General features: G+C 38.6%; 1 protein-coding gene across 17 annotated transcripts in view; it reads right to left on the bottom strand.

Annotated features, from left to right (window-relative positions):
• Nucleotides 1-27673, bottom strand: part of SORCS2 (sortilin related VPS10 domain containing receptor 2) — a 572554-nt gene that overhangs the window by 69032 nt on the left and 475849 nt on the right. For all 17 annotated transcript variants that reach the window (XM_035325108.1, XM_035325094.1, XM_035325097.1 and 14 more), the window contains 5 exons: nucleotides 27336-27454; nucleotides 23172-23261; nucleotides 11561-11740; nucleotides 5954-6100; nucleotides 4520-4622 (listed from right to left, as the gene is read on the bottom strand). In XM_035325108.1, coding sequence (XP_035180999.1) covers nucleotides 4520-4622; nucleotides 5954-6100; nucleotides 11561-11740; nucleotides 23172-23261; nucleotides 27336-27454 — 639 coding nt within the window. The remainder of the gene's footprint in view (nucleotides 1-4519; nucleotides 4623-5953; nucleotides 6101-11560; nucleotides 11741-23171; nucleotides 23262-27335; nucleotides 27455-27673) is intronic.

The following is a 27673-nucleotide window of genomic DNA, read 5'->3' as shown; positions in this document are numbered from 1 at the left end:
CTTCACTACATCAGATTATAATGCAAGGACAGAGAAAAAAGTGGAAATAACACTCATTAATCAAACTACATTGCTTAATATGCTAGTAAAAAGTGTGCAGGTTCAATATAACAAAGCTAGAAGTAAGAACCTACATTAGAATAGGAGTACCTTTATGTAAAAAGAAAATCCTTGAGAAGGAAGCTATTTTCTGAATTATTGGAATATATTAGAATAGAATAGAATAGAATATCCTGAGTTGGAAGGGACCCTTAAGGATCATCAAGTCCAACTCTCGACACCGCACAGGTCTACCCAAAAGTTCAGACCATGTGACTAAGTGCACAGTCCAATCTCTTCTTAAATTCAGACAGGCTCGGTGCAGTGACCACTTCCCTGGGGAGCCTGTTCCAGTGTGCAACCACCCTCTCTGTGAAGAACCCCCTCCTGACGTCCAGCCTAAATTTCCCCTGCCTCAGCTTAACCCCGTTCCCGCGGGTCCTGTCACTAGTGTTAATGGAGAAAAGGTCTCCTGCCTCTTGACACCCCCTTACGAGGAAGTTGTAGACTGCGATGAGGTCTCCCCTCAGCCTCCTCTTCTCCAGGCTGAACAGGCCCAGTGACCTCAGCCGTTCCTCGTACGTCTTCCCCTCCAGGCCTTTCACCATCTTCGTAGCCCTCCTCTGGACACTCTCCAACAGTTTCATGTCCTTTTTATACTGTGGTGCCCAGAACTGCACACAGTACTCGAGGTGAGGCCGCACCAGCGCAGAGTAGAGCGGGACAATCACCTCCCTTGACCTACTAGCGATGCCGTTCTTGATGCACCCCAGGATACGATTGGCCCTCCTGGCTGCCAGGGCACACTGCTGGCTCATATTCAACTTGCTGTCTACCACGACCCCCAGATCCCTCTCTTCTAGGCTGCTCTCCAGCGTCTCATCGCCCAGTCTGTACATGCAGCCAGGGTTTCCCCATCCCAGGTGCAGGACCCGGCACTTGCTCTTATTGAACTTCATGCGGTTGGTGATCGCCCAGCTCTCCAACCTGTCCAGATCCCTCTGCAAGGCCTTTACGCCCTCATTTGAGTCCACAACTCCTCCAAGTTTGGTGTCATCAGCAAACTTGCTCAAAATACCCTCTATTCCTACATCCAGATCATTTATAAAAATATTGAAAAGTACCAGCCCTAAAATGGAGCCTTGAGGGACCCCACTGGTGACCGCCCGCCAGCCTGACGCAGCTCCATTTACCATAACCCTTTGGGCCCTGCCCGTTAGCCAATTGCTCACCCATCGTATGATGTTTTTATTTAGCTGTATGGTGGACATTTTGTCCAGTAGGATCCTATGGGAAACCGTGTCAAAAGCCTTGCTGAAGTCCAAAAAAATCACATCAGCTGGTTTCCCTTGGTCCACCATACGGGTGATCTTATCATAAAAGGAAATCAGGTTAGTTAGGCAGGACCTACCCTTCACAAACCCATGCTGGCTGGGACCAATGACTGCTTTGTCCCCCAGGTGCGCCTCAATAAGTCCGAGAACCAACTTCTCCATGATTTTACCAGGCACTGACGTGAGACTGACAGGCCTGTAATTGCTAGGGTCTTCTTTCTGACCCTTCTTGAAAATTGGCACAACATTTGCCAGCTTCCAGTCTACTGGGACCTCTCCAAATTCCCAGGATCGTTGAAAAATAATTGATAGAGGTTCCGCGATGACATCCGCCAGCTCTTTCAGCACCCGGGGATGAATCCCATCCGGACCCATGGACTTGTAGGGATCCAGGTGGAGTAGCAAATCCCGCACACGTTCAGGGTCAGTTGGGAGTTTGTCATCCCCACCGTCCCGGTCCTCCAGCTCAGGGCACCCTGGGTCCCGAAGCCCGTCATCGGCATTGAAGACAGAGGCAAAGAAGGCGTTAAGCGTCTCTGCTTTGCCTACGTCATCGTCTGTGAGGAGACCTTCCCTATCAAGGAGCGGCCCTATGTTTTCTTTAGTTCTCCTTTTTCCATTTACATATCTAAAAAAACCCTTTTTATTTTCTCTCACAGACACAGCCAGCTTCAACTCTAGCTGTGCTTTGGCCACTCGAACTTTCTCCCTACAAACACGAACAGCATCCCTGTATTCTTTCCATGACGCCTGGCCCTCCTTCCAGTAGCGAAACACTCTCTGTTTCCGCCTAATCTCCATTAGAATGTTCCTGGTCAGCCACGCCGGCTTCCTGCCCCGCCTGCCTGACTTGCGATATTTTGGAATTGCCTTATCTTGTGCTTCTAGGAGGCATCGCTTAAAGAGTGACCAGCACTGGTGGACATCGAGGCCTTCAAGAGCAGTTTCCCAGGGGACCTTACTGACTAGTTCCCTGAGCAGCCTGAAGTCCGCTTTCCCCATATCTAGGGATGAGGTTTTGGTGGCGCTTTTCCTTCTGTCACCATAAATGTTGAACTCAACCACTTCATGGTCGCTATGACCGAGGCGGCCACCAATCACCACATCTCCCACCAGACCCTCTCTGTTTTCTAGAAACAGGTCTAGGAGGGCACCTTTCCTAGTTGGCTCCGTTAGCACCTGTACCAAGAAGTTATCATCTAGGTGCTTCATGAACCTCCTGGACTTGCTCGTGTCAGCCGTGTGGCACTCCCAGTTAACGTCCGGCAAGTTGAAGTCCCCCATAAGGACAAGGGGAGTTAATCTCGAGGCCTCTCTTAGTTCTGTAAAGAATAATTTATCGGCGCTATCATCCTGGCCAGGCGGTCTGTAATAGACTCCCACAACTACATCCCCTTTATTCGTTCGTCCCTTGATCCTTACCCAGAGGCTCTCAACTTTGCCATCGCCAACCTGAAGTTCCACACAGTCCAGCCCCTGCTTCACATACATCGCCACCCCACCACCTCGCCTACCCTGCCTGTCCCTCCTGAAGAGCCTGTAACCATCTATCGCAACACCCCAGTCACAGGACTCATCCCACCAGGTTTCGCTTATGCCGATGATGTCGTAGTTGCGGGACTGGGCCAGGACTTCTAGCTCATCTATTTTATTCCTCATACTGCGTGCGTTTGTGTAAAAGCACTTCAGGTGCGTCTCCTTACACTCAGCACCTTGTGGATCTGACCAAAGGACCCCACTGGCACACAGCCCCTCTGATTCTAGCGTACCATCCCTTAGGTCTTCACCGGCTCGCCTGGTTTTAGCCCCTTCCCCCTTCAACTCTAGTTTAAAGCCCTATCTATCAGCCCTGCCAACTCCTGACCTAAGATCCTTACCCCTCTCCGAGAGAGGCGCATCCCATCCGGTGCCATCAGGCCCGGTGTAGCATAGACCTTCCCATGATCAAAGAAACCAAAATTCTGCCGGTCACACCAGTCTCGAAGCCACGAGTTTATGTGAACAGTATTAAATGTGAATTAAACACCTACTTAGATACTTCCCAGAAATGTAACTACAAAGGCACTGTATAAATTCTTAGTCTTATTCTTGTCACTAAAAACATAGCAGCATTCCCCCAGGTAGGTCTGCCTCCAGTAAAATATTTTGAACTCCATTTACACTAAGGGAACACTTGAAATCTTCAGTTATATTGAAGTAATAGGAGCTGTCATTCTCATTCAACAGCAAATATGCTTGCCTTGAAATTCTTAGCAAATTTTCAATTTAGAAACCTTTTTATAAGACACTATTATAAGCTAAGGTAAAAACAGTTATTGATTAAAAACATGTATTTGTAGGAAAAGATAAGTAGTGCACTTGTGTCTTTCATCTAAACATAATCTAGAACATAAGAATTAAATAATATGATTTAAAAAGCTCTTATAACAGTTAGCATTTCAAGAATTTTGAAACAAATAGGAAATCAAAAGAAATAAGTAGATGAATTACAAGGCAAGAAAGTAAAACAGACTTGTGATATTTATTTTTTTTTGTGATGAGTAATCAATAAAAGAAATTCCATTGGAATATTAAATTCCTCTTCACACTAACATGGCACAATATGTATGTTATAATGAAGCAAACACAACCAGCATCGTTCCCAGCACAGAGACACATTTGCCTCAGTCACTTAATCTCTCTTTAGGTGGAAAGGTATTAACAAATATTACAAGACAAATTATCCCTATGTAAGCTTCAGGAACAAAGGCTTGACCACTGTTTAGATTAATTTATTGGATTTTCTGGGCTATTATTCACGCTGGAGAAGATGGTAAGCCTTTTTGCTTCCAGATAAAAATAGTCCAGGACAAGTCCTTCAGCCACTGTCACTGGTTCATACTGCACTTATGGGGAAGGAGATCCTAAACAGCAAAGAGAAGCATTATGTATAGAGGCAACTGTTATAGATTAGTCCTAGAGATCTTGGGTCTTCATCTTTTACTAAACTGTTTCATCACGGGATGCCACAGAGGAATGTTTTGCAGGGAAAGCCTAATTTTGTTAACATTTGTAGCACTGTAAATGGTACAATCCAAAAGACTGGATCTACGAAAAAAATACTCCTGCTACATTTCAGCTCTTATAAAATAATTTAATGCATTTACCTGCCCCCATGATGAGCCCTGGTGCAGTATCCTTTGTATGGACTGTTCCTGACACATACGGATTGTCTGCCCAGCGGAGATGGAGGTGAAGGTAGCAATCAGGCTTGTGGGGGGAAGAAGAAGATGACAGGTGTTAAAAGTTAACAATTATGTTCATATGATAATGAAAGCTCAGTCAGAGAGCAGCTTCAGCTATGTGAGTCTTTATAGAGAAAGAGAATGGCTGTTTCTCATGGCACCGAAGTCCAGACCAAAATATTAACCTAAACTATCTCACAAAAACCTCTGATGCTGTCCATAGTCCACTGCTGTCCTCTGATGATTTCCAAAGTATTCCACTGCCTCTACAAACAAGATTTGCAAACTCAAAGAGGTCAGCATAAAATTACTGTATACAAAAATCCTTGTGACAGAACTGCTTAAAAGCTAACAGCAATGGTAACAATTATTACTTGTTTGTTGATCTCAGGTGATTAGTTAAAATGATGATTAAAAAGGAAAAAAAAATTGTACAGAAATTTTTCTTTTAGAAAAAAATCACATGAAAAATAGCTTAATGACTTTTGGATGATCATTCTCTCTTTGCTGTCAGTGAAGTTCACAGCAATCTGTCCAGGAGCAAGCTGCCAGCACTGCCTGGAAGCTGCTTCCACTGCCATCCTTCCACTGATCCCAGAGAGCTCAGGATCAGGGCCTGCAGGCTTCAACCATATAGCACAGCCTTCTTCCCTTCAGAAGGGAATGAGCATTTCCAGCCCTCCCTTTCTCTGTGGAGAAGGACCAGGTCACTGTCAGTGACAGGACTGAAAGCTTCTGTTTTGCCCAGCAATGCAGAGCTTGGAGTCCCCAGGAACAGAGAGACAGTGTGAAAAATACAGTTTTCAGCACAGCCTAATGAAGAACAAAATATTACAGGTAGCTGGGACACCTAAGCAAATGGAAATCTGCTTAGATTTCCTCTTACAAAATGAAAGGATTTTTTGATTCAATTAATTGTGATGTTTATTTCCAAGCAAGAGTTCCCTTTAACATGATTATTCTGGATTAAGATGAAACAAAAATATGAAAAATGGAAACAGAAAAAGGTACTGGTAAGATATGTTTGACTGACAATGTGCCCCTTATGCCCAGACACAATTTAGTGTTGTTATGATTATCCGAAACTGAGTTGTGTGGTTGGCACACATGAAAAATGTCATCTTTGTGTCAAACTAAGCTCTAAAATATTCTGCAGTGCTACGGACAGTCATGACTCACTCTGCAAGATGACTAGACTAACAGTGTACCAAACCAGTGCTCATGTCATGTAAGTAGATTTGTCTATTAGCTTAGCTAGTAAACATTGTACAAAGCTCTTGGGCTGCCTGCACTACTGCACATCTCTCCCATACAAATAATCCTTGTGGACTTCAGAGATAGGATAAGACCACTTACAGGTTTGCAGTTTGTCGGCTTGCCATTCATATCAATGTCTGGAGGGTTTAGAAAATCCCAGTCACGGCCTTTGTTGTAGGTTATTAGAGTTGTAACTTTCCCATCAATCTTCTGGTTAGCCAGAAAGACTCCTTTTACACCTCTGACCTGAAACATAAGTGAGAAAGCGTTAATGACCAGCACATACACATTTTTTCAGCAAGGATTACTGCTGATCAGCTGCTCTTTTGTGGCTCTAAACTGCGCACCTCCAGTAGTTTCTCCACTAGGAACGTAAATGATACCTTAGTGCCTTACTCTATGCTACTGGTAAAATTCCCTAATACATTTCTTCTTTTTATTTTTTTTAATTATTATTTTTTAAATGTGGACATATGTAAAACATTATTCTGGAAATTACAGAAGTAATTTATAACTGTCATGTGATGCACATCACATAAATACTATACAGAATGGTTAAAATAACAAATTATAATGTAACATCCTTAAAAAAAAATAATACTGAATTAGGAAACACACTTATCTATTGCAGTAAATAAATGCAGACAGATCTTCTGGGGCAGAAATAGTGAGGACTGAAAAATCCTCTCAAGCATCTGAAATGATTCCAGACCCAGCCTATCTCCACAAACTCCCTCCATGGGTTTAACCTCTGAAAAAAATAGGTTACAGGCTCTCTCTTTTCCTGGGCACATTTAGTTGTTTTATTTCAAAATTATCTGTATTACAAAGCTATTACAACTTAGAGCATCAAAGGTAATGTGTATCATATTTTAGAAGTGCCCTTGGGAGTATTTGCACCTTAATGTGTTTAGTTCTGGCCCTAGCATCATCCCTGATCTTAAGAGACTTTCCTTCTATTTAATAAAAAAGTCAATAGAAAAATGAACTGCAAGAAACAAAGAAACAAAAAAATCCATATGGATCTTTCTATGGATTCTTTCATCTCATAAACCCCACTGTGCTGCCAAGATATACTGGAATATCTTTCCTTTGTAAGCACCCTGGGCCTACTAATGAATTACATCGGTCTTAATGCCAGTTTGGCTCATGAGGAAAGTAACACTATCAGGCCCAAGAGTTCACCTTTCCCAGTGGCAGCTTCTGTGTCCTTTCCCTTCCATGATTGCTAGTACTACCATGGAGGTAAAACTCAGAAACCAACATATAATGCCCTTAATGTATAGGGCATCTTATTTATAGGATCTATGCTAAAAAAAAATATTCTTGTTTGTACCATACCTGCTGCAATTCTGAGTTATATACCAGGCTTTTGCCTTTGATTACAAGTAAAAAACAACCACAAAGACAGTACCTAAGTTCATATATATATAACACAGGCTGTGAAATTATAGAGAATTAATGCATTTACACCTGTTAAGATTTGGCTATAGGGATTTGTATAGTTATATTGTTAGAGAACAAAGTAGACTCAGGCTCTTTGGTACTCTGCATGATCAGTACAAGGTGTTTAAAAGGAGACACATCAGTTAAGACATAAATATCCCAGGACCTGTTCAGTTCAGCACCCTGACACCTCCACAATAAATGTCAACTAAAAACTATAACTGGCCAAGGCCTAGCATTTTTTCACCAAGAATACACGTGACAATAACTTTGTCTGATACCTTCCCTGGGCAAAATGCAGTGACTCCAAATGGAAACATTCTGCCTAAGAATGCTCTGATTTCTACAGATTTTAATTTGAGTCATATAGATAAAGTACAAGAGCATTGTGACAAGACAAAAGTCATGGTGAGCATTACATATTTTTCCCCTTTGATAAAACGTTGACAATATTTTTAAAATCAAGGAAAACTTGACATTGATGTTAATGTGTCTCTGTGATAGTTACAAGACAGCAAATTCTGACATGTACTTAATATTTTAATATTCCACCCAGTGGTGTGAGGTAAGATCTTGCATTAAGTTTGAAGGTTTCCTTAAGAGTGCTCCTGTTTACCTTACAATTATTTAGAAGGTTTTTAGAATTTGGGGAAAATTATAGAAAATGCGCATCAATTTACATCAACTTAAAAATGTTTATCATCATTTACAGTGCACTATAGCAACATGTAGCAACACTGAAGCAGTCATTTCAACTAAAGGCACAAGACAGCCAGGTCTCAGCATGAGGAGGAATATTTGCCTCTTGCTGACATGACATAAGTCTTGGACTTACTATTTGCTTTTTATCAGAAACACTTACTGGATTTTGGTTGTTTTTGTTTTGTTTTTATTTTATTTTTTGTTTTTCCCCACTACAATTTATTAACTCCCTTAACAGTAATAGCCTAGAACCTGGAAATATATTTAAGTCTAGAGAATCAAATCTTCTACAGATCTTTTGCTACTCTCTCATTTTACATCTCTCTGATGAACTCTTTCATACTTAAACCCCATGCACATGTGATCAACTGACTCTTCCTGGATGACAGAAGCTCAGCATCACCTCCCAGTCAAACATACCAGTAAGGTACTTGGCACTGCAGGTAATAAAGGGAAAGAGAAGGAGAAAATAAGGAACATACATTCTTTACTTTCAAAGATATTTCAACTTGCTAGGGATTTATTATGTATTCCACCTTCCGAAGACAGCACAGAGATGAGTATGAGTGAAATGCCTAGCAGTTCAAACATGTACTGGGAAAGGTAGACCTGGCTTTCAATTTCTGTGCATGTAGTTTTTTGCAGTGAAGGCTATTAAATATTTAAACAATAATTAGATCAGGGACTGCAACTGAAGTTTCTCTCTTCGTATGTGGATGGCAAAACCAGCAATGTATCATGAATATTTTTGTTTCTCCTCTCATTCTTGTTTAATGAATATTCAATCATTCCATATAATCATTCAGTGCGAGTCAGACTGAAAATGCTTTTCCATTCCCACTCCCATCTCTAACCTAACCAAGTGGCTAGGGTAACCTCTCCTCTCCAGCATGCAGGAGATAAAGGTTTGAATCCTATGAGGCACAAAAAGGCCATGAAAAAAAATTATTCCAGTGTCCCAGTTAACTCTTCTCACTGTTGCTCTGAACGATAAAAGCTGACCAGCACTTCAGCAGCTCTATTTTGAAAGAAAGGCATGACCCTGCCTTAAACAATAAGATATTCCAGGCATCTACCTTCAGAGAAAATTCAGAAGTATGATATTTGGAGAGGTGCATTAGGCTAAAAAAGCGCATTAAAAACAAAACAAAACAACCTACTATAAAAATTACAGTGCATAAAAATGGCAGCTTTAAAACACCCCTCTCCCTGTATAGCATTTTCTATTGTATTTGTCTTCTGACCTTTGTACATTCACACCTGACTCTCTGTAAATATTTTAAGTGCTGTATGTCAAATTTACCTTCTGGATTCAATTGTGACCAAAATTCTTCTGCACTTTCTAATTCAGTTCCCTAGTCTAACACTGTGAGATTAGTATCTTTCTATGAAAAAGGGAAGAGTCACATTCGGCAAATAAGGTCCTATGCAAAAGAGGACATTTAAGCACTGGGGAGTGCTCAGCTACTTTGATGAGCAGCCCAGTAGTTACCTAAGATGCAAAATTAGTAGCTCTCTAGAGTAGCTACCCAAGGCAGGAAATTCAAAAATGTCTTTCCTTTGGTTTTCCTTGGACCTTTGGGTTAGTTCTCAGAGCACCTATTTTTCAAAACAGGGGTTAGTTGTTCCCCAACAATTTTAGAAAAGTCCTTTGTACCTCATAAAACTATTTTGTAAGCAGTTTTGCTGCTATGGCTGTGTATTCAGTGACACATTATTTTCTTCACTGTTTAATTTTCTTTTAGTAACAGTTGAATAATATTCTATATTAGTTGGGAACCAAGAGGTGGCATTCAGATGGTCCCAGAGTGTTTATTAGCAGCAGTTACTGAAATACAAAAAATACATCTATATAACATAAGCTTTTGATTAAAATTAAAATACCTACAATTTATTGTTTAGGAAAGAAAGCAAATATGAAGAATGTATACTGCCACTTGTATAGCTCTTTTTCATATAGGAGGCATAACAGGATCCAGCCTAGAAGTAGTATTTCCAAACATGCTTGTGTCACATTCCTTACTGGTTCATAGTTTGGCAGCACTTGATACAAATTTCAAGGGCATGCTGCTTTTGTATAGTCACTTAATACTTTGCCTTTCCCTTTTTTTTTTTTTTTTGTTCTTTGATGCAAATATTTGACAATTATTTTCCATTCACATTTGCAATGTGAGCAGAAATGAAATATGGTACAAAAGATAAACTGTATAAGAGAAAATGAATACAGAAAAGTAAAAGAGTTTATAGCAGATGTACAAGTAAAAGATGAAGTGAGGTCAGCAAAAGATAATGAAGACAGTGCAAATTTTAAGAAGAATTACACACTTGATAATTTTGGAAATTGTCAACCATCAAGGATCGTCTCTCTGTGTTGCATTGGAGATTCCTGTCCCCAAGTTGGGATACGTGCATTAAAATGTCCAAAGGAAAAAAAGCAAATAAACCAAGCAACCAACCAAACAAATCAGACTAAACAATATCTTGATCCCAAGGACTGTAACATGTCTTATCTTTATTATCCATAAATTATCCATACATTACTTGTAGATATGATCAGATGATCATTTTTAGAAAAGAAGATGAACACTATTTATTTGTTGTACAGGCTATCTGAAAGCTGTAGGCTTTCTTCCTGTAGATAAATAAATTTGTCTTCCTACAATGCAGCTCTAAAGACATGGAATTGTCTTTCAATTATTCTTTATCATTTGCACAACTTGTTTTTAATGCAATCCTACAAATTAATCAAGTGTACAGAGTAATCTAGGATATCTTCCTTTTCTGCATTATCAAATATATCTTCAGTAACACTTTGAAATCCTTAGTGAAACTGGATTAAGTAAACAACTCTTGTAGACAAAAGGACAGTGAGGGATGGCATCTCTGTACAAGTGATCTGAAATTACATGCTCCAGGTCATGCAAGGAAAAAAGATAGTACCAGCTTTGCATCCTGCAGGACTGACCAGGAGCAAAGAGCTGTAAAATAATGCTCTCAGTAAATCACCCTGTGGGAATGTGGCTACACACAATGTGTAGATTCACTCATTAAGAAGACCCATTTCTAAATAGGAACAGCACAGAAAATAATCTCTGCCTACACTGGTAATTGGTAAATGTTTTACTACAGCCATTTGATAAGTAAAAGCTAAACAAAGATGAAGGAGATAAAGGCTACAACAAGAACAACATAAAAAACACTATCATTTTCCCACACCCAGAAGAACCTAATTAGAGCCTTATGCAGGCAGCTACACACTTCTTACTTCAACAATAAATTACACTGCCAGCTTTCCTATGTTACAGAAACCCTCGACCAATTCTGGTCTTGCACATCCTTGTAACCCAACCTCGTTCTTGGAGCCCACAGCACACTAGCAGGGAAGGAGGAAAAAACAAATAGAAATTATGCACTATCAATGAGTAATAAATCCTTGTCTTTTCACATTAAAGATAACTGTGAAACTCTAGTAACATAAAATTAATTATATCCCTAAATCAAAATAAAAGAATTAAAACTCCACCCAGACTACAGACATTGGAAGAGATAAAAGCCTACCTCCAGAATATCTATCAGGACATTCTCTTCTGGTTGCTTTGTGCTCCGGACGTTCTCCAGCAGGATGGAGTAGTAAACACCTTGTGGGTCAGACTGGTACAGGTTGTATGTGTCTGTCTGGTACCATTCCTGAACAGCCACAAATACCTGGTTTTCATCTGTGCTGATTATCTGTAAATCCTGTAGGAAAAAAATAAAATACAGAAATGGCTTTTTTTGTTGTTGTTTTTATCATTTTTATGACACAAATAATAAGCCTACCAGAAGAGCTGAATATCAGAAGGAGTGGAGGGAGTGTGGGGGTTGTAAAACACACCTGAAAGCTAGGTGAAAGTAATCTCCCAGTCTAGTACTAATCAGCACACTGCTGATTAGAGTGGTCGGGCACTGCCTTCTGGATAAAGGTTATCAGAGAGAGTACAAACCAGCTTAGTGAAGACCAAAAATCACGATTGTGTGAAAGCTGCAATCTGCTTTGGCTTTTACATAATTGAATAAAAATCATACTTACTGGGTTAAAAAAAAAAAAAAAAAAAAAAAGCTTCCAAATCTAGCAATGTCATTTAGGTCCATGGGTGAAAAAGAGAAGTGAATGATTTTCCAAGCTCTGGATGACAGTTGATAGAAAACCTGTATGATTCATAACACCATACACAAAGCTAACCTAAAACTAATATTCATCAGATACTCAAAGAATTAAGAACTATGCATAATATAGCACAATGACAATTTGATACAGTTTCCAGCAGTCACACAGAGGAAGGAGTACGTATTATGCACACAGTTGATGTATATTATAGTCTGTAATGTTAACCTATTGACCAATGTAGAAAGATTCAGTCAAATATTCAACAGAAATAACACAAGAGTCAACATTCTACATTCATTTCTCAAGAATTTCAGGCATGGATATTGCAACAGCTTTCTTTCAGTTTCTTCAGCTCCTCCACTCCAAACTTCTTAGATATAAAAAAAAAAAATATACAGCTGGGAAAAGTAATTTAACACTAACATTAAACAGAAGAAATTAATCAGGAAGTGGCATCAATGAACTAAGCTTAACAAACACGAAAAGGACATAAGTTTGTAATTGGAAATTGCAGCCAAAAGGCAGGTGTTCAAGTCACACGTGAAATGACTTCTAGTCACGGAGGTAGAAAGCTTGTAAACTTCATAACCTTCTTGATATTGTGTATACAGTTCTGGCCACCTTATTATGGAAAAAAATCACTAAAGTGATGGAGTGATTAGGAAATAAAGCTACCAAAACTGTTAAGAGAACAGGAGTGGAAAAAAAAATCAGCTTTAAAAAAATTAACAATACTTCATGGAACTCTTTCTTACAGAGAAATAAAACTAATTCTGTAAGAATCAAGTTTACACTACAGAAAATATAAGCATGTGCAATGCTGAATACTTGGCAAAGCATGGCAGTCACACTTCAGGCAAGACGCCTGATGTGACTGAGAAACTTAGATTCAAAAAAGGCATCAATAGAAACAAAAGAGTACGTTGGAAAGACTTTAACATGAACAAAAGATTGTTACTTACTAACAAACCATGTAAAGTGTTTTTAAAGTTTTTTTTTTTTTTTTTTTTTTTTTTTTTTCCCTCACAGATCTGACATCTCGGCACAAAGAAGGAACCTAACTGCAGTTTTCTATCAATGACAGCTCCCAGAGCTGTTTTCAAAGTCTTTCATGTTGAACTTTGTACTAAGGTAGATTTTTGTTTAATGTTCCATTAGTTGATCTCTTTTTATCTTATACTCAAAAATTACCCAGAAGCAGGGAGTCTGGCAGAACTTTTGATTCTTTCCATCTGAAAGTTACTAAATAGTAACTGTTCTGATGCAAGAATGCCAGCAAAACACTTCAACTGATCCCAATGGGTTCTTTATAAAGCCTCTTATATGTACACAGAGCTTCATCTCCTGTCTTAAACCACAATATTGAAGTCACCTTTTCTTTTACAGTGTGAGAAAAGTTGCCCTGATTACCCAATAAGTAGACAGAAGTAAAGCAGAATCAAACAAAAGAGTGAGAAATACAGTACTTTTCTTCTTCTTTCTACATGTAAACCTCTAAAAAATCCTTACTCTTCTGTGATGCCAGGGCTTGCAGCAAAATTATCATTTACATTGTTTTCTAATTAAAAAAACAGATCTATACAGCCCCAGAAATAAATGCAGAACTCTACTGAATGCAGAAAAGGCCCCCTCCTTGCCCCAGTTACACGTGGGGTGGCAGTAGCTGCACGGGTGGCACTTGCTGGCAGAGGGGACAGCAGGCAGAACAGGCTCATTTGCAGTTCTCATCCCTCAGGCTGTCTTAGGAGCTGCAGAGCCAATGGAAGGAATACACAGAAAGCCCAAATGTGTGGTGCTGAACGGAAAGATTAATTCTGGAAAGACTGGAGAGATTAGATGAAAGCATGGTTAAACTGGACTATTTTGCTGCAACAAATGGAATTTACTTCTCTCTTGGCTGTTACTGTTATCAAGAAAGAGGCCCATACACTTAGCCTGTTTGATGGTATTTGTTTTCTGAGGCAAGAACTTATAAGATCCTGGGTTTAACAAGTGAAATCACCTTTCCATGTCCTTGAAGTTTGCTCTTTTCATTTTGTGTTTACACTTTCCAATTTCCAGTTGTACTGGAAGGTAGAAATTTCTACTGGAAATTTCCAGTTTCACTGCTATTTCTTTTCACAGTGATTTCTTTTTCCCCACGAAGCAAAACAGTCCTTCAGTTATACTACCTTGCACTAATCCTGTACAGCACTTTCTGCTCACAGTTATGACATAATCCTCTGGGAAAATTAATTGACAAAGTAAGGAGAACTGCAAATTCTGTATCTGATTCTTAAATATCCTTTAGAACGACACAGGATATTTAAAATGTAGCCAGATAAAATCTATGCTATGTCTCTCTTTTACTATTCCTATTGTTGTAAAATTGAATTTAAGAAGAAGAAAAAAATGATTAAGGAATACAACAGGACTTCGGTGTGCCAAGTCCAACCCATGAGCCCAACTGCCCACTGCCCAACAGAGGACAAGCACATGACAATGGGATGTCAGCAAATATTGCTAGACATAAGTTACAGCCACTAGAGAGTTAACTAGTAAGGACATCCGAAAAAAGATGAAATATCTTGATTCAGGGAATGCAAGTTTTTATTGCTCTTACCTAATTCATGGCCACAGATACTGCCTTAGGCCGTAATCTCAGCAGATCCTATAAGGAAAGCATTCATTCTGTGATGATTTCATGCTTGGGCTGTTGCAATTGCCTTCTTGCTGGACATTGTGTTTTTTCTCTACATTCTGCAGGCTATTCAAAGTCCTGCTGATCATGTAATTTTCCTGTAATTGTGCTATTCACACGTGATTTATTCAAATTCATTTATAAAGACCTTGTCTACTAATGTTACAGCACTTCAGGATTTGGAACATTTCTTTTTGTTTATCTCCAAGCTGCTTTATATATATATATATATATATATACACATTAAGTATTTGAGATCTTGTGCTTTCCTTTCATTTCCATGCTCAAATGAGAGAGTCTGTGCTCTTTCAGGTGTTCCCAGGCAGAATCTTTCTCCAGGTTCGTCATAGCAGAGGAATGTTGCTTCCTCTATGGCATGTCCATTACTCCGTGGACATCCTTTCTCCCATACTACCTACCACTTTGCTTTTGCTCAGTCCAGTTTGTCATCTCTTCTGGTCTTCCATGTCTTGCTCACCTAAACACCCATGCTTTCAGCATTCTCACTTCTCTCTTTCTCTTTTTATACTTCTGCAAAACTCAGCAATAGTAACTTGTACAAGAAATAAACTGTCCCTCCCAAATACAAAATTCCTAAGGCCAGCCAACCAACTTTCTTTCTGCTTTATCTCATCTTCTTAGGTTGTAAGCTCTTGTGCTGCTCTGAGAATACTCACTATACTGCTGGTTGTACTATTCCAAACACCATGAGACTTCTTAGTTCTGTTTGCTAAGGTGTTTCTGGTGCAGTATGTTCTGTGAATTCTATTGCCATAATGTTTCCTTCATCCTCCTCTCTTTACTGGATAATGTAATGCCACAGTAAGAACAGATGTATGTATCTTCATCTCTAAAAATCTGTTGAACTACTCATATGTCCAAAACAGTGGCCAGAGCCAGAGATAGGTTTACAGTGCAACCAAAGAAACATACAAAGTGATCCAAAATCTACTACCCAGTTGGGTCCACATAGTTGTTTCTCTATGGATGGATGAAAGTAGACATAAAACATCCTTCAGATAATGTAAACAACCACCCCAAGGAACACAGAATAAACTGTATTCTGTGTCTACCTGGAGCTAAGCAGTGAGTATAAATCACAGCTAAGGAGATTTAGGTTAGGCATCAGAAAATTCTTCCATAGTAGGGTCTGGTCATAAACACTGAGGATAAATTGTTCAGGAAGGTGAAAGTACTCTTCACTTCACCGTTGGAAGCTGGTAAGAGTAGACTAGACAAGGAACTGTCAGGATTGGTTTAGATGATCGTGCTCTGGAAAAGGACCTCTCAAGATCCTTTCTATCTCTATTGTCTATGATTCTATGAAAATGGGGAAAAATAAAAACACACCTTACTGAGATTACTTGAAATGTTGCACATACAAATTGGAACATCATTAAAAAAGACAATGTCTGTTTTTTGTTTTGTCCAAAAGCAGAAACAGTTAAGAGTCAGGGGTTTTTAGACCTGAGGGTAGGAGCAATGCAAGAAGTATAGAGGAGGAAGGGAAGATAAACGGTTTGTTTTCATTGTATACAGCTCCGTACCATCTACATTTAGTAACTCAACTGCCTTTAAAACTGCTAATACCTTCTAGAATTTTATATTCAAGAAACACTCAATATGGTTTACTATGTTACTAACCACTAAGAAAACCTGCGCTTATTACTGTGCTAAGAAAACCTGTGACACAAATAAATAGGATTACACCCTGAAGACGGAAGGATATAAAAGATGACAAGGATCATAGAGCAAGCCAGTGCTCCTTTGTGTAAAATGTGCTGATGACATAGGAAATGTCATCAAATGGAAACACCACAAGCAAGATTCAGAATAGGCTGTATAATGCTACATAGACAGAACTGTGGCACTTTAGTCACTGAGGAAGGTTCAAAAATAACCTAAAAATTCTCATTTTTCAAATATTAAAATTCTTAATCCAACGTCAAAATTCCACCCTTTGCCCTTCAAATGGTTTATGCTTAGGCTGGGGTACACATTAACCTGAACAAGTGAAAAATTAAACAGAGAATCATAAGGAGTAAATTTATCACAAGTGCAACAGATGTAAGCACTCAAAACTCTGTAGTCTCAGCCTTGACCTCCAGATGCACCACATTTATACCCCAGTAATCTCTTAAGTACAATCAAGGTAACTGGATGGCACATATCCCAAAGATAATCTCCCTAATCTTCCTTGCCTGGCTGAGTAAAACAGTGCAAGGAGAGAAATCAATAATAAGCTATGGTGTGAAGAAAAGAAGAGTTCCTTGAATCCACCTTAAAGGGATTTGTGTGACTTGGGAGCCATTCAGAGTGACGGCTGCTACAGCATAGGTTCACTTGCTGGTGCTATGACACCTCCCAGGAAAGGAATAACTCTACTGCTTCAAATATCACTACTATCAGTATTTCTAACACTAGGTGCTAATCAAATAAAAAGAAAATATGGACCTGGTAAAAAGCAGGTATAGGAAACTCATACTACCATGAATACATTAAAGACATTCACTTTTGTCTAAGGTAATGGGATTTTCTTTTTTCTTCTTTTATTTTTATTTGTTCCATGTACTCTCTTTTATCTTGGTTACCTAAAAAATTTCATTTTAGTGCTTATTTCATAAGATAGAAAAGACATACAGAGATCAAGATAGATGAAATAAGCTTTTTTCCACGTCATATCTTTTCAGAACAAAGTATTTTACTTTCTGAATTGCAGTAGGACAATATAGTTGCTCCATTATTGAGTTTTTGTAGCTGGCATGAACAAATGCAGAATCAATGAATGCCTTGTATCAGTTGATAAAAGGAGATCATTATCAGTGGAGTTTATTTACCAGAGCTAGCAAGGGGACTCAGAATAATTAAATTCTTCCAAACTGCAACAGTAAAACTAACACGACTTGCAGCAGATTTCTTGGTTTGGTCAAGATTTTTGAAGACATTTTTCACTTAAACTGAAGAATGAAATAGTTCCCAATTTTACTGTTAATCACATTAAGGAATAACTTAACATCCCAAATAAGAACCAGAAACCAACACAATTCTATTCAAATTCACGCTCTTCCAGGCAAGGGCAATCATTGCTGCAGGACCTTTTGTGCAATACAAGGGTGCTGACGGATGGTGCTACACCCTGTTCCCCTTAGCAGAAATGCTCTACCAGTGGTAGCTGCTGAAACCCTGCTCTAGGCTGAAAGCAACCCAACAGGGATTGCTGCATTTGCCTGGCAGATCCGGATCCCCTGGAACATGTTTGCATGGACAGGCAGCCGTCTAACAACACAAATGCAATCCTGCTACTCTTGGCTTAATTTTGGTATTTGCTTCCTATGAGTTACTCACTTCTGATCTACCTTTAGCAGCAGAGAACAAGAAATCTTGGTAAAACAGAATATAGTGTAAAGCCAATGCAGTGTTAAATTGATAACTCCAAATTTCCTCTCCTGTTCTGGGGAGCATAGAGGCAGCCTTTGACACTGACCTCACCAACCTGTGACCATTCTGTCTGGCAGCAATCGGCACATGACTCCTGCCAGGTACAGGAGACAGATGTGTGATTCGACATATGTCAACATCAAACATGCTACAGAAAATCTCTCAACCGCAGAGAAAAGAGCTTAAAAAATAATCTGAATTCTGTTCATTAGGTTGCCCCCAGCAGTTCTGTTCTGTACATACATGTAGCTATGATCTGTTACAAAAAAGTCAATCTGAAGTGCACTGTAGAGCTGGAGCCTAAAAGAAACAACAAATAAAATGAAGCTTAGAACTTGCAAAGCTTGTCTGGAAGCTGCTTTTATCAGCCTTCAACTCACAAGCAAGAAGGCCTTGAGATATGTCCTTTTAATCCTTTTCTGTATTTTTACTTTGAGGCTACATTTCGACCAATACAAACACAAATGCAAATACAATAAAAAAATAGACTTTTTTTTCAGATTTACAACATCTACATATCGAAAGGAAAACATGAGACATCAACAACATTTTTTAATTACTCAATTTGCAAGAGCTCATTCTATCTCCACGTTTAAAATCACTGTGAAATGCATCTGTGCTGCAAAAAAGGAATATCTGAAGAGCCCAGTGCTATTCCCTCAGGCTAGAGCCTGGGGCTCTTCTGATGTTGTCAGACAGATTCTTGACTAGCCTGCAGTATCTTCTGACAGTTCTGCCTTCCCTGTACACAACCACTGCTCCATCTAGATTTTCTGAAGCCTCATTCCATTCTTTCAAGAAAAAGGAGATGTAGCCTATTTTAGTCTTGCTTCATATTCAGGTTAGGCAGAATCTAATACTGAAAAACCCTGAAACTCAGTTCTTTGAAAAGCTATAGTTTTTAATCAAACTTGAAAATTTTTCTTTGTAAAAATATTTTCTTTATCACCTACCACCATAAAAGTAGCAGCTTCACTACCATGTCCTAGATGTACTGTGTATATGTCAGTGTCTTTGCTGATATCCTGCTTCTTTGCAAAATTTCACCAGTAATTTACTGATATTTATCTTTTCCTTCCGTTCAAATTAGACTGAAACATACATTTCTACTGTAGTCTGATGGTTCCCACTGAAATTCAGTGGGATGAAAAATTTCAGAGCTGTGTTCTTATTTTCTGTAGTATCTAAAATATCTGCTATAATGTAAAGATAGCAAATCACTTTAAAAAATTTGATCTTTTACAGAAGGCATTAAAATCACTCACTTCTACTGCTGTTCTAATGGATGTCTGGCTTCCAGGCCGTCTTAGTGAAATTTTCAGCTCTGCTGTGTGCAGACACCAAAGAAACTTCTCTTGGAGGCATCATAAAAATGCTAAAAGGATACAGTTTATTTCGTTCCACTCATCAGGTACTGCCTCTACTAGGAACAACACAAAAACACCCTTTTCCAAATGATGCAGTCATCCTGTTCCTAGCTAGCTATTGACTCTATCCAAAATAAAACTATTAGCTTCTAATTTATTGTTTCAGCCAAGCCTGGAGTTAATCTGCTTAAAAGTCTTTAAAAAAAAAAAGAAAAAGACGAACAAAACCCACATTTTCCAAGAATTAAAGAATTCAGCATGCAGCACTGTTTAAAACAATCCAGACAACATACAACAGAAAGACCAGTGAGTTGTGACTAACACTGTGAATATGTCAGAAATGCACTCAGTAAGATCATATGCCTGGTAAACTAAGCATCCTTTGCACATGGGTTTTAAGGCTAAAAGTGATTATTAGATCCCTTAGTTTTCTCTCTTCACTGTCTTTCCAACCAGAGAATTTCCAACTATTATTTCTGTACAACTTATAAGATGCAGACAGAGCAAATAACTTATATATGGTTAGAGCAAATCCCCCAGAAAAAACACTCAATGATTTGAAAACGTCAAAACCTAAATATCTGTCACTTTCCCCCTTGGCACCTTTTCAAATAATTAATCACCAACACTATTAAGAAGCTCAGCTGAGTTTCTAATTTGAATGAGACTGGCTTCAGTTCCTGTCTATGGGTCTCTCTCTATAAAAGCACTTTTAAGACTCTTAAGTATTTTCTCCCCATCAGGAGACTTCTTCACTATAATCAAATTGCTTCTTGACCTTCCTTTTCGAAAAACAAATCATACTTTTCTTAAGGCTATTTTTCACCGCACTGGTCTTGTTTGTAGGGTGGCCCCACAAACACTACAGAGGTCACAGTGGACTGCAGAAGAGTGGTAGAAATGAATGACTGAAGGGAACTTCTTAAGCTGGGTTTGCTGCCAAGGAAAGCTCCATGGGACTGTGATCTAGGTCCCCCACTGTGTGCTTGTTTCTAGCCCCCCAATAACATTTGCTGCTGTTCTTCACAATGATGCAAGCTCATCTACTGAAAGCATGGATGACTACGAGAACTAGACAATTCAATTAGTCCTTGGATTCTGACAACCTCCACCCATTTATTAAGATGTACTTGACAGCTAGATCTGAACCAAAATAACACATCCTTTACTAATACAGCATATGACTAATATTGATATTTAAATTAGAGACATCTCTTGAAGGAGGTAAAGTCTGCATCCTGCTTATTATAAATAATTCACTTTCTTGAATGCCTGAAGTACTCATCCTCATAGAATATAAACTACTGTCTGTAATCATAGCACACGGTGCGACTCTCACAGACTGAAGTTAGATGTCCATCTCCTTTGTGATGGCAGTAGGGGGAAGCACAAAAAGTGCAGCAGTAGATTACTGAAAATCAGAATGAAACTGCAATGGAAAGGTACCGATTTGGGGGTTGGAACTAGATGCACTTTAAGATCTCTTGTAACATGAGTCATTCTATGATTCCTGAACAGGCTGTGCAGAAGCACAGAAAGAAATGCTCAGTTCTTCTATACAAGATTTCTACCCTTCCATTTCATAAAACTGCTTGGATTAGAAGGGACTTTAAAGATCACCCAGTTCCAACACCCTGCCATGGGCAGGGACACCTCCCACTAGATGAGGTTGCTCAAAGCCCCATCCAGCCTGGCCTTGAGCACCTCCAGGCATCAACAGTTTCTCTGGGCAACCAGTTCCAATTCCCAATACAACTTTTTTGCAACACAAATTCGAATCATCAACACTTGCACTAATGTGCTGGCACTTCAGGAATTTTGGCAAAACATTCAAGACTAAGACAATTTTACTTGTTTTAATTTATTGACAATTAACATGTTATTAATTACTGATTTGGGGATATAGAAAAACAAAGACAAGCAAACAAAAACATTTAAACATTGAGGTAAACACCTTTCCTCTCCTATATCCAGGCTGAGCTCATTCAAACACCTCTTCTACCCTCTTCATAGCCTCAACTTCCTTGTTTCCACTCTGTGGTAATTCAGTCCCACCCAACCCCTTCAGAGAGGTAATGGGCTGTTGGAGTCATCAGCCAGAAGGTTTATTTCATTGCTTATTCCTTGCTTTCCTCCCTTGCTCCTTCCCTCTTCATTTCTTCTGTCCTCGTGTGGGTCACCCATAAGCTGCAGTCATCTGGGGGTCCCTGCCCCAGCAGCAGTTGCTTGTGGGCTGTAATCTCTCAGGATGTCCACATTTGGAACATTTTAACATTTACATCTGGGTATTCTTCCGTTGTTTTCCTAATTACAAATTCCTCCAAGAAAGCATAAAGGGTATGCTGAAGGTCTTAAAACATTGAAATAATTATGTGGAAGGGTTGATATATTTACCTGTCCCTGGCTATCCCTTTCTTTTCAAAATAAAGAAACAAACGAACAGTCATCTACATAATGTTACTGAGAACATAGCCAAATTTCAGATCCCTGTCTAAATAGTATCTGAGGATTTGATTTGAGGGTTTTGTTAATATGCTGTATATTTGAAAGCAGAAGTCTTCAGACCATCACTTAGTTTAAAAAAATAAAATACTAAAACAGTATTTAACAATTTCTTTGCTTTTTAAAAATAACAACAAAACAAGTAAATACAGTGTACTCTTTTGTCCTTTACTACTTGGGCAGGGAATTAACCAATGCATTTTAAGACACGCAACAATTATATATTCTATTCTCTAATACGTAAAATGAAGGAATTCTAAAGAATCACATGAAAAGGGAGAGACATCACGAGGTCAGAAGAACAATTTCTTGATGGAAGCAAGGTGAACTGTGAGGCCAGATCAGGTTAGCTGGGTTTTATCCACTGAGTCTTTAAAACCTGCAAACTATTTCAGTTCAGGATTGCAGATGCTTTCTACCTATACATAAAAACATGAAACATTGTGTGCAATACAAAATTTCAATTGCATCATTCAGACTGTATCTAAATATCTGTCTGTACTTTACTGCACAAATATAGTAACCTTGTCACTATAAAAATATGCTAGACTGAAGGAATCTCACAAAAATCTCTGCCATTCTGTTAAGCAATTAAAGTCCATATTGGAATTCTTTAATGAAATAGAGACCCATCCACTGCTAAATTTCTCCTACATTACTATTCATGCTTATACCAGAAAACACCATGTGGAATTAAACTGTAATTGATTCTTGAAAGAACACTTGCTCAATATCATTATATTGCCATGGGGTATGTAGCACAGCTTCATGGAAGCAAAGCTCAGAAACTATTGTGGTGACTGATGATGTATAAGCTATCCTATGTTCTTGTCCTCTATGGTTTATAAGCTATTACTTTCCTAGAATAAACATACAAACAGTAGGGGAAGAATATACCAAAAATGGGATTTAGAAATCCCTTACAAGGAGAAATTATCATCTCAAAATAATGAGGTTTAAAAAGGAGCAAAGCTAGTTTACTGTGAAAGTGAAGAAGAAAAATACAGAATTGGAAAGAAAAACGTGTATACTTACTTTTGGCAATGCATATTTTGGCAACTTCATCTGTACAAAGCCATTTCGACGGTAAGATACGTAATACTTTGTCCGATTTGCTGATGTTGTCTATACAAAGGAAAAACAGAACCCTGTGATAGTTGACAGTTTATATTAAATGTAAAGAGGAAGATTTTGGAAGATTTTTATTTCTCTGGAAGATTGTTTTTTTAACCTGCAATTGAAATACATAGCTATTACTTCTATTACATAGGATTAATTTGCACAGTATGCTCCTAAAAGAATAAATAAAAAGTTGTGAGAAAACAGACTCCAAGTAGACTCAACCCCCTCTCCCCTTCTTTAGGAAGAAGAAAGAGATTTACTTCCCTCTTTTTGTCAATTCAGCTGCCTTGAGTGATACCTGAGACTTCATCATCTCACTGACCTCAGTCCTTTTGATATCTATGTACACTGTTCTCCCACTGGCCTTCCATATTTCTGTCCTTTTGTAGAATCCCTGGCAGCAGGACTCACCAGACAGGAGGCAGGGAGGTGGCACACTGGTTGTGAACACCAATACCTCAAGGAAAAGTGGTTCTCCAACAGCACAAGTCAAGGCAGTTCATGAAGGACTGAATAACTCATGCTAACATTGTACAAAGAATTCACTGTATTTGACTAGTATTTTCTATACAGGATAAAACATTTCCAGTGCAAGATGCTGACATGCAGCATGGAAGATAATGACACAATTCCCAGTTCATTGGTCAGTCAGTTTTAAAATCAGTTACATGTCCTGAAGACATAATTCTATACTTAAATAGAGAAGTAAAACATATTTCAACTGCTTTCATGCATGGAATTGAAGACAGATTAGGTTTTACGTAACATACCAGGGGTTTTATGAAGATTTCCACCAAAGCAAGCAAACAAATGCACACTGAAAGGAACACATGTGTATAACTATTATTTCCCCTTTGTAATAGGCAATACAGTGGTAATTTTAAGACTTTTATGTAATTCCCAAAAAATCAATGCAAATATTGTTCCGAAAGACCAAAAGAAAGATTCTAAATAAACACTGTTGAAAATATTCATCAGCATTATTTTTTTCTAGTCAGAAATGTAATGCCAAAACCTCATCTGACAAAGTCATTGCCATTGTCATGGGGAAAAACATTCTTATTGTGGTTTTTCACATCCTCTACAAATATGGATCTTGTCTAGTTCAAGCAGTCAAATGAAATTTTACTAAGACAAAGATAGAGGAGGAGATGCCAATTTTAGAGGTTAACATGAGCACATCTTTATACAGCTTTTCTACTTCACCCTCCTATATGAGTCATAGCAGAGCAAAAGAAGGAAGCAAATGGAGTAAGCTGACGATTAAATGAAAGGTAGAAATTCAATGTAATTTAAAAAAATAACCTAATTCAGGGAAGATACATCTCAAATGAAGATTCATTGTTGATTTCATAATACTAAAAAGTAAAAAATCCAGGTTTTGCAGTTAATTGTTACTATTTAAATGAAATGGTGTTTGCTCCAGTGAACAGCATATTTGGCTGTAGGCCATCACATACTTAAAGAAGTACGTGTTTATAAAAGGAACCTGATTTGGAGAACAGCCTATCCTGAAGCAAATAAACTTGACTTTTCTTGGTAAAAAATCAAGTTGATGTATGACACCAGGTCCACCTGCCTGAATATTTTAAAATTATCAAAGTATTTAATACTGAAATCATTTTCACTCTTTCTTTAAACCAGTCTCCTTTTTTTTTTTTTTTTGTGGTAGAAAGAATGTGATGCCCTTTAGGAATGTGATTTGTTAAATGATGGATTAAAGCAAAAAGTTCACCATTTATTTAATTAGTGTTAAATATCAGTCTTATCCATCTTACAATAGCCTTCATTCATGTTCATTATGCATTTATTTTATGTCACTCATTTCAAATGACTAGAGATGATGCAAGGCAGCGGAGAATCGAAGTTGAAGCAGCTAGTTGTGTCAAGCCCCACTGGCATTAAAGGCTGGTCTGTGCTTTCAAACAGTGTCAAAACTTTAATCCTGCTAAAATCACCTCTGAAACCATCTGGCTGACAGTGCAAACTGAAGAAAAGCAATGAGTGTTGGAAAGCTGCTGATCTTCATGGATATAGACATACTAAAGATACTGCGATGAGAATTCCTCTAAATTGGTAAAAATCTGTGAGCAGGGACAGGATTAGCCCTGCAGACTGCAACACTCTGTTTCACAGCCCCCAGGCTAGGATGGGTGAGTGATGCCAGGGGCCGTACAACTGTCTCAAACTCATTTTTGCACAGATGACTCTGAGACATCTTCTTTCTGGCAGATATTGCTATGATGTCAAGAGTAGTCCCTTGTCTGATTATAACTTCCATAACAATACTTCAGCCTAGCTAAAAAATGAATTTTCATTTGGTTTCAGAAGTATGCTCTTTCTCAGATGCACAGCTACTGTATGGCTTCACTGGAAAAGCCAAAACCAGTGTCCTGCACCACATCCCAAACGTGGCTGCACTTCACATACAACTAAAGCATCCCAGCAATACCTTCTATCTCTCAGTAATATAGACCTGGCTAACTGTCAACCAGTTAAGCAACAAGAGAGATTGATTGTACATGCTGTGATTTACTGCAGTAAGTCTGAAAGGAAAAGACTAGAGATGTTTTCCCTTTATGTGGGAACTAGAGAATGCTACCCTTTTATGTTTATATCTCTTCTACTAGCATTAATAGTTCTCAAATCTACAGGGACTATGTTACCAATGGCATAGTTTTGCAAAAGCAATTGTCTGTTAAATTCATGTGTACATTTCCAAGTTGGACTTCCATTTCCTGTTTGTCCATGCCTGCTGTGAGTTAGAACAACAACAGCTCCAGATGCAATTATAAAAGATGTCTGGCAACACAAATGTTTGAAGAGGAAGCAGCCTGTGTTTTGCTGAGTGCAGCAGTCTGGAACTATGTGTGGTGAGATACACTTTTCAACATCTACAAACTGGAAATGGGTTTTAAAGTATGCCTTGTGGGAGCCACAGATAATAATAGCTTTGAATAAAATAGGTGCCACAAGTTCTAGACCTGAGCTGAAAAATGTCCACTCAAATTCAATTTTATTTTTTTTTTTTCCCCAAATCCATTTCGCTGTTTCTGTGTGGGTCCTTGAAACTGCTGCGTTGACTAAGAGGAGTGCTGATCTTTCATCTCTATCAATTTACAAATCATTTTAGAAGAAACAACCACAAGAGAGGAAAGCTGCAAAAAACAACAATCTAATGTACACCGAGACAGTGGTGTGGAGAGCTATCCACACATAAAGCTGCCTTTCTGCAAGAATCAATAAACAGACAAACCTTACAACAAGCAAATCATAATCAAAATAAGGAAAATATCATAGCCAATCACTGGGGAAAGTACACATGACCTCACAGGAAAATCGTAAAAAACAGGTAGGATATAACCTTTCTTTGAGAAGTGTGCAGCTCTGGCAGATTCAAATCACAATGACTCCCAAATACTTGAAATAATATTTTCAGCTTGGCCTAAGCTGCACTTGGTTGGTGCCATAAGGCTGACAGAGCTCCAGCCCAGGTTTGTTCATGCAGGTTTTTTAGTTTGGGAATGAAATAACCCCAGTGTAATTTGGATCATCACAAATTGCTCCCAAGCTATGGCCATTCCACACTTTTGCTTCCTAAGCACAGTCATGTAATTTCTTTCCCAACAACACCTCTTCACAGGAGAATCCATATGAAGAAGCTGAGCCACTACTCTGCTAGTGGCTTCCCTTGGATGCTCTTCATAGGGAATCTTTTCATGCTATGCAAATATTGAAAGGACCCACAAAAAGTAGTAACACCAGAAGTTTTATGCTTTGCCTAACATACAATAGTATTTTTAAAAAGTAATTTTGAACCATTTTGAAAATTTCAGTCTAATTAAAGCTAGGTCAGAGATGAATTAAAATCAACTGGATATACAAGCAACCAGCTGCACAAATTAAAGATGATGTTTTGTTGTTGTTGTTGTTGTTGTTCCATGTAAATATTCATAAATCATCATTCATACCCTGGAACAGGTTTCTCCATGCTCCTAAATTAGGAGTCCTGCTGTACTGTCTAAATTTTTACTTCTGATTTTTAAAATGGGTTGTATCCCCAGAAAGTGGCTTTACCTGAAGAAATATGTAGTCATCCTGCACAGTCAGGGAATCCCGATCAGTGCTGCCAGCAAACTGGACTGTCATTGTCTTATCAGAGCAATTTTGCATCTGGCAAGTGATGTAGCGATAACCTGAGGGAAGAGAGACAGAAACATATGACAGGGCTTTGAAGGGAAAAAGAAGCAAGCAGTATAAAATTTTGTGTAGGGAAAGTGCTGCCTTTGCCAGTTGAGTTAGTTGTAATATTATTATGTTAAGCCTTCATACAAGAGTTTTTCAGTTTCCAATGTACTGAGAATACATTAACTGCTTACAGTTCAGATCATTCATGGCTGATAGCCTGTTCTCCA

This window comes from Oxyura jamaicensis, chromosome 4, assembly GCF_011077185.1.
Source record: "Oxyura jamaicensis isolate SHBP4307 breed ruddy duck chromosome 4, BPBGC_Ojam_1.0, whole genome shotgun sequence".
Classification (NCBI taxonomy): Eukaryota; Metazoa; Chordata; class Aves; order Anseriformes; family Anatidae; genus Oxyura; species Oxyura jamaicensis.
Note: the sequence above shows the minus strand (reverse complement) of the source record. Positions and strands in the feature narration are given on the sequence as shown.